Genomic DNA, 8,331 nt, shown 5'->3' on the forward strand with positions numbered 1-8,331 from the left:
AAGAAGCCTTTTAGTTTTAGATATGGCTTTTGTAAAAATTAGTGAACCTCTCAAGTCAAACTCTAGATATGGCATATCTAGAAATTAGATGATCAGGAATATGACACGATTCAAACGAGGGGAAAACCATATATACAGATCATATATTCCTTGGCCACTCACTGCATGATAAGGTTCTATGTTATGTCTTGGAGACGGATTTTCCAATGAAACAAATTGAAGAGAGTGGTTTAAGTAGGATTTAATCAAAACATACAACACTCGGAAGGATGAAGATAACTTTTGTTCATCGTCTTATGCCAGATTTGAAGTATGTGAACAAAAGAAAACAAGCAAGCGGGCCATTATGAACTCGATTGACTCAGCAGGGTTAAACTAAATGCGTTCCCCACATCAGTAAAGGATGCATAAAAATATCATGGCCAGCCAAAGCTGGTGCTGGCTGGTAATGATTAAAATGGGAATTGAATCGAGGCTATCAAGCTCTGGTATCCACATCTAGTTAGTAGGGTCCATAAGGGCAAGACAGCACAACCTGTGGTCAGCAAGCTTGGGTGTGCTTCAAAGGGTGCACAGTGCACACCTGTTGGAGACAACATCCATTGCAACTTATCCAATGGTAGTTTGACACATGTATCCTTTGCAGCCCCTGGCAGAGAGCTCCAAGGGTACATCATAAGTGTGGTCATGATTTGTGGAAAACGGCAAGCTACGAATACAAAAGCATTATGTTTACTCCTTTGTGAAAACGATTTGCAGATATAAATGTAAAATTTGGAATAGGACTTGTTTGTTAACTGAAACCTTTCGATTATCATAAATATCAAATTTGGAGCTACAACTTGCTTGCCGCTAAAAGATGGAGTAAAAAAGGCTTTTAATGACAATGAGAATGAACTAAAACTGAGATGGATGGGAAACAAGTTGGTATCCCCAGAAGAGCTTGGAAGGGGATTTGCTATAAATCAGGTGGTAAAAATGGAAACTGCTCAGTTGAAAGTTTTGCTGTAGAGACAAAGGGAGCGAAATCGGAGCGGAGCATTGCATTACTGTTGTTATTGTAATCCACCCAGCATCCGTGCTTGCCTTTCTAAGTTGTAGATTCTTTCCAAAATCTGGTGGGGAGTCCTTGCTGAGGGACTGGAAATGGGCCATACTGAATTCCACTTTCGGATCCTACCACTTCCCACCTGCAAAACCCAACAAAAATGTTACTGTCAGCAGTTATTTACAAAGAAACAAGTCCCCTTCCAACACCAAGGGTCTATAATTCGATTTCTTGGTGTCTCTTTCCATCATTTTAATGAATTTAGTCACCTTACTTCAAATAGCCACTCACATGAACAGCAATATCATTGAAGGATTGTCTCAAAACATCATATGGTAGAACATTCCCTTAAAACTTGATTAAGAATGTTTTTTTGCAGTGACAATAAGAAAATCTCGGTGAAGGGGACCGTTAGGAGAATATGGTCCAACACTCAAGTTACTGTTAAAAGCAGTGTGGTGTGTATGTATGATAGGAGCATTGCATATTATTTGCACTTTAATTTCCAAACAACATACCTGAACTTGGAAACCAGGTGGTGGGTCACTATAAGCATCTCCAATTTTGCAAGCTCATTTCCAGGACAGGCGTGCACTCCACTGCCAAATGGCATGAAAGTATTGGGTTTTGGGGCAACCTATCCAAAACCAAAAAAAAAAAAAAAAAAAACCCAGTGAGATAAACTCATCTTATGTACTACAACCAGAGAAACGCCTTTAATCATAAACCATAAACGTTTATGCCAAAACCATAAATGAAAATATCCAAACACATTGTATACATCGAAAACACTTACATACCTCAAACCTTGAAGGATCGAATTTCTGCGGATCAGTAAAAAAATCGGGATTGTGATGAATGTTTCTGAACAGAGGCATTACTTTCCAACCTTTCGGAATGAGGTAACCTGTTGGCAAATTTAGAGTCGACAAGGCTAAGTACTTCAGCAGCAAAACCTAAAGGGATCATCATTCATGTCTAATCGTTTTTACATGGATGTTTGTTCCATATTTAGGCAAAGTTGCACTTTTATGACAATGTAGTCTACACCCAAATAAATCTAACTTACGGGGTTCATGTATTACATAAATCGATTGATCCTCACCTTTGTATTCCACATCAGCAACTGATTCTCTAAAAGTGAAGGATATGATGCTTGCCATTCTTAAAGTCTCCAATATAACCTGACCATGTCAAAATGCTTTCCACTGTTAGCCAGATTTAGTGGGTAGCCAAATCCAAGTTAGGGAATCAAGGAAGGAACAAATTTCACTATGCAAGTCATTGTAATTGACGGTTCTTAGTCACCTTGTAAGTAATTGGCATATTCCTAGTGTGTGACCAACTCAGCGGCTGATTGCTTTCTTCAGTTAATATTTTAATTGCCTTTTGTTCAGCCTACAAAAACAGGCTCACCATATTAGTTTTATTAAGTTTATGCTGTAGCAGTACTGATCTTGCCTGGACATAAAAATTTCAACAACAAGGACAATCAATGAATGAGGGCATAGTGATCATACAGAAAGAGAGACTGTTCTAGACCCCGGCAAAAAAAGGGAAAAAATGGTTAATTTGGCTTGTTCCAGGCCCTACCTTAACTGCCTCTAGAAGTTTCGGGTTGTCATGGAGGTACTTGACGATCCATGTCATGACACTGGCCGTTGTGTCCTGAGCAGCGAAAAGAGTTCCGATGATGTTATCGGCGATTTTATCGTCGGTTAGGACTTGGCCTTTTTCATCCTTGGAATTAAGTAGGCAACCCAAAAGATCCTTTTCCAGCAACTTCTTCTCCTTCCTTTCACTTATGATATCACTCAATATCTTACTTAACCTCTTCCTTGCCTGCAGGGAATCCGTTTTAGTCACCGGAAAAAGGGAAGAAGACGGTTAATTTTTGGAGTGAACTAACAGGAATTGGATTTGCTTATTACCTGCAATGCCTTTCTGTATGGAGTTCCAGGGATGTTTGTAGGGAAGGAGTTGTAGCCTTTGTCAACTATGAAGTAGTTCTTCTTAAGCTCCTCTCTATATCGAGCCTCGAGGCGGCCAAAAATCATTAGTATGCCAACTTCGAAAGAGAACTGCAATCATTTGGAGACAAATTGTTAAGCAGAGATATCCAAAGACAGTATGAAACAAAACTTTTCAAAACTAAAATATTTTAATAGGAAAAACTGTTTTGTCTCAGTACTTGTTAAAGTGGGAAAAGAACTATAAAAAAAAAACTATTTGACCCAATCATTTGTTTGACGATGACATTGAACCGAACAATGACCTTTTTTATTTCATGAAAGGTGTTAACGACATGCCCCCCATGCCAAGAATCTACGGTAGAGGCTGCTAGGGCATCGATATCGGGCACCAAGTTCCGAATAGCCTCAATAGACAATGAGACTTGAACCAGCTTCCTGAGACGAGTGTGGTAGTCTCCTTGGTGAAAAAACAACGCCGCTGGACCAACGAGACGCTCCTTGCTTTGGGGGTACGTGGGCTTAAACAAGTGAGCTTGAGTTACTAACACGAAGCGAGCTGCCTCGGGACTAGCCAACATAACAGAAGGGCACCCTAATATGTGCGTTTTGAAAATCTCTCCATACCTGAACCACCATGTACTGAAGTTCAGTGAAAAAAGCACCCAAAAAAAAAAGTAAAAGAGAAAAAAGAAGCCAAAGAGAATCAAAGGCAGCAGAAGGGCAAAGCGAGGAGGGTTTCGAAAACCTTTTCTGTTTGGAAGCGAAAAATACATTTGGGTCTCGAGAATAGAGTTGGAGAGTTTCTCCTATATAAGGCCACCCCATTGATCCAGGAGGAAGCTGGGTCTCACTTTTCCCTTGGGATCCTTTCTTTTGTCTTCTTAACAATCTACACCAGACTAGAGTCATAAGTAAGATGGTGGCATATACAAGAATTCCAGCCATTTTTGTGTCGACCACAATGATCCCCCTTTGGAGAGCTGTTAGCTAAATTAGGTTAACCCTTACTCGTTCTACGATAAAATGCAAGATTTTCTAGGTTTGGCTATATGGTCACTCGTGGAAGGAGAAGGCATTCGCTTATATAGAAAAATTGAAAGAAAGATACCGACAAGAAGGAAATATGTATGTATGTATGTATGTCATTCAATGTGACATAAAAGATATTCATAGAAATCCACCAAAAACCATTGGACGTTGTTTTACAGACAATTTTCACCAGGTATAAGCTCATGTACCAAATTCAAACCTATCCTTATCTTTATTACCATTTATTTTTGTTGATATTAAGAAAGGCAACGAATCATACATGTTAATATTTAAATATCCATTAATTCGCTATTATTTTTTAAAAGGTTAGAATTACAAATAACATATTTTTATATTATATTACCAGGTTTTAAGTTTCCATATGATGTTAACAACCTAATTTTTTTTGCCATGTCATACCTATCCTGTTGACATGTGGCAACATAATTTTTTTATATTTTTATTTTTAAATTAATAAAAACAATTGTTTAAAATTATAATCTTTTTAAAATGAATAATAAAATCTAAAAAAAAATAATCTTTAAAAGTTTTGTTCTAAAAAAAACTTTAAACCTTTTTTTGGTTTTAATCTGTCTCAATTTAAGATTTTAAATTTAATTTAAGTGATATAACATTTTTCTAAAAAATAAAAAAAAATCATAGAAGATTATAATTCTTTTAAATTTAAATAATGGCATATTAATTAAATTATATACCTAATAAATATTAATTTAATTTAAAATTTTGAATTTAAATAATTAGGCAAACTACACAACAGGTCACCCAACTATTGCCTCTTTTCTTTTTTGGTCATCCAACTATCATTTTATTTAATTTGGTCACCCAACAAATCAAAATTATTTTTTGACCCATTTCCGTTAAGTGTCGTTAAATCTCTGATGTGAGAATAACGTGACAATTAAAAAATTGATATAATAAAAAATTAGCCTTTAACTTGTACATGTTATATCATTTTGATCATAATTTTAAAAAATTAACCCTCAAAATTTATAAATAATCTCAATTTCATCCTCAAAATTTACTTCCCTCTTCCACTTCCCCATTGCCATTACCATTGTTGGTTCCACCCCCACCTTTATCCAAAAACAACTTCCCTTTTTTCTCCACTTTTTTTCTTTCTTCTGAGTTCACAAAACAACACCAAAATTTATACAAACAAAACAAGAAATCCAATGAACAAATATCAAGAAATAACATAATATATGTGAACGTAAAGATTTAAATTTTCAGAACATAAAAATTGAAATGTTTCACAGCAACTAGAAAAAAATGTGTGTTTTTCTTTTCAAAAACCATTACGGCTAAGTAATTCAGACGTGAAAACCAAAAACAAAAACAGCATAAAGAAAGATCAAAAGTTTCATGTGTTTTTTTAAAATCTCAGATCGAAAAAAGCTTTAAAAAGAGAAGTGAAGAGAGTAACAACCTTTAGAGATGGCGTTTTGGATTTTAGCACATTTAAGAACAACATTATGGTCATTGAGACCATTTTCTTCTTCAATGAGGTCATCGGTATAGTCATTTTGCCAGCTGACATCGTTGTTGCCGAGGGCACCGTCGGTAACAAAAAAAAAAAGTTTTCTTTGGAGAAAGCTGGAGGAGGAGGAGGTGGAGCTAATGATGGTAGTGGCGATGGGAGAAGTGAAAGAGAAAGGTAAATTTTGAAGATTAAATTGAGATTATTTGTAAATTTTGAAGATTAATTTTTTTTAAATTATGACGAAATCGATATAATATATAAATGCTAATGACTAAATTTATTATACAATTTTTTTTCCTGCCAAGTTATCGTCTCAACAGAGATTTAATGGCACTTAATGGGAATGGATAAAAAAATAATTTCAATAAGTTGAATGATCAAAAAAGAAAAGGGACAATAAATAGATGACTTGTGGTATAGTTTAACCCTTAATAAATTTATAAAATTATCCCAACAAACAAAAATTAGTCAACTATTTTTTTTTCATAATTTACATTATTTAAAACTTTGTTTCTAAAATTAAAAAGTATTAGATATACATGATTTCTAAAATTAAAATTTATTTTAAATTTTATTATAATAGTTTTACTTTTCAAAATTTCTTCCTATATTCATAATATTAAAATTAAATTATCTTCTAAAAATTTATGTGTATTTTTTAATTTGTTTATATCTTTTAAATATTGTTTTACCAATAATTTTAATCAATACGTCACTATTTAAATAGTAATAAATTTATTAAAAACACGGTACTAGGTAAAAAAAACTATAATATAAATATATATATTCAAACAATTACAATTACAATTATAATTACAAACTAAATTAATATAATACACAATAAATAAAATAGAAAATTGAAACAAAAATAGGCACATGAATTTTTGGAATTGCATAAAAACAAACCAATTCCTCTTACTACTGCTTGGAATTTTTACACCTCATCCCCGAAAGTAAAAATAATGGCCGTGGTCCTCCTGGAACCAAAAATCAGATTGTGTAATATGTGGGGTCTGACTCTAAAGTTGTACCAATGAAGGCGAAGCATATAAACTTATTAGGGTATTTTTATACTTTAATTAAATAAATAATGTGAGAGTTCCATCCACAATTTTCCAGGTCCATTGGCCAAGTCATTTAAGACACCTCTGATCAAAACCAGAGGAACATCCAAATTATTCTCTTTGCCAAATAAATTGATTTTACAATTACTTGTTTGTGAGACCCTATAGTACTTCAACTAAATTTAACTAATATTTATCTTATTCGGTTAATTTGAAATCTTCCATAAAACTTTGTTTCAATTGAATTTTTTTTTTAGAAAAGACTTGTTGAAAGTTGAAGGTTTAGGGTACTATAACTCCCATAATGATTCATATGCTATAGGCTATAGGTTGAGGGTTTAAATTCTACTAAATGCAAGACCTGTATCTCCCCTTAAGTGGTGTGCGTGCTAAATCAAGTGGTACCATATTTCTTTTATAGTGACCTATATGCTATAGGTCAAGGGTTTGAACCCTATAGGTGCAAGATGAGCACGTTCTTCTGATAGGTGCTCATACAATCCAACGAGGCACTCTAGCTCCGTGAACCCCACTTTAAGTTTGAGCTCTCATCAAGAGTCAATAGACAATCTTGACTCAACCTGGGGACAATATCAATCATTGTTGAAGGTTCGATCAACTATCCAACTAACTATACTTTGAAGACTTTTCTTGAAAAAGTCGAGTCTCTCAATAGATACCAATTTAAACATAATAGATGGGTTGTAACCATAATTTGACCTAACACAATCATTTCTCGTTTGAATTAATAAAAGGTTTAATGCTTTTTTATTATTTTAATAGTAAAGAAATAATTTTAGTTATTATAATTATTTTAATAAAGATCATCAAGGGTGAAAATTATGTAATAAATCTATAAATAAATATTACATAAAAGTCAAATTAGATTTTGGTAAAAATGGTAAAGTTAAGACATTGAATAGTATGATATCTTAGGTTCAAATCCTATTATGTGTAAGTATTTTTCTAGATTTATATAAAATATCAAAAGACAAATATAGCCTCAAAATAATATTTGTTACTTTGTAAAAATAATAAATTTTTGGTAATTTTATAATTGAATTGGGAGTTGGTTAATGGTGACACCAACTCAATAAACAATTTTACAAATTATATATAATAACTAATTTTTTAAATGGGTTAGTTGTATGTATTAATTAAATTATTTTTAACTATTTTTAATTTTTTTTAAATTATAACATTTCATAAATAATATGATTAAGAAATTAAACACAATAATATATGTTTAATTTTAAAATCCTGATATTTGATATTAGAATGATTTTCATTCTATGATGATTTAAAATTGGGTAAACTACACCCATGGTCATTCTAAAATAAGGTTTATCCTATTTTGGTCACTCTAATTTTTTTTTCTCAATTTAGTTATTCTAAATAAGATAATTGTGCAAATTAATCATTACCGTTAAAATTTTCGTATTCTTTTAACGGATTGCTAAAGTGACATGTTAGCCCATTGAGTGACTGACATGTGACATTTTTTTGCTGACTTTTGACTAAAGTTTAGGGACCTTTATATAAAATTTAGTGGAGAAAAGTGTTTGACTAATTATAAGGAGGTCCCTAAACTTTAGTCAAAAGTCAACAAAAAATGTCATGTGTCAATCACTCAATGTGCTTATGTGCCACATCAGAAATTCGTTAATAGAAAATGGAAATTTTAACCACGGTGACTAATTCGCACAATTATTTTAT

The 8,331-nt window shown here is 32.9% G+C and overlaps 1 protein-coding gene across 1 annotated transcript; it reads right to left on the reverse strand.

The window, feature by feature from the left end:
* Positions 1–789: 789 nt before the first annotated feature.
* LOC107905568 (abscisic acid 8'-hydroxylase CYP707A1) lies at positions 790–4,253 on the reverse strand. The gene is made up of 9 exons (XM_016832248.2): positions 3,767–4,253; positions 3,324–3,645; positions 2,980–3,129; positions 2,642–2,890; positions 2,357–2,446; positions 2,154–2,232; positions 1,849–1,955; positions 1,567–1,685; positions 790–1,190 (listed from the first exon to the last, which is right to left on the reverse strand). Exons 1-9 carry the CDS (start codon positions 3,964–3,966, stop codon positions 1,091–1,093), a joined length of 1,416 nt encoding a protein of 471 aa, XP_016687737.1. The 5' UTR covers positions 3,967–4,253; the 3' UTR covers positions 790–1,090.
* Positions 4,254–8,331: the final 4,078 nt, after the last annotated feature.

Source organism: Gossypium hirsutum, chromosome D05 (genome assembly GCF_007990345.1).
Source record: "Gossypium hirsutum isolate 1008001.06 chromosome D05, Gossypium_hirsutum_v2.1, whole genome shotgun sequence".
NCBI lineage: Eukaryota > Viridiplantae > Streptophyta > Magnoliopsida > Malvales > Malvaceae > Gossypium > Gossypium hirsutum.

Excerpts from the sequence above, each read along its gene's own strand:
- LOC107905568 (XM_016832248.2), bottom strand. The coding sequence starts at position 3,966 with ATGGCTGGAATTCTTGTATATGCCACCATCTTACTTATGACTCTAGTC. Across the intron at positions 3,130-3,323 it reads CCTTTCATGAAATAAAAAAG|TTCTCTTTCGAAGTTGGCAT; the intron begins GTCATTGTTCGG and ends AAATGATTGCAG. Across the intron at positions 1,686-1,848 it reads TCGATCCTTCAAGGTTTGAG|GTTGCCCCAAAACCCAATAC; the intron begins GTATGTAAGTGT and ends GGTTTTGGATAG.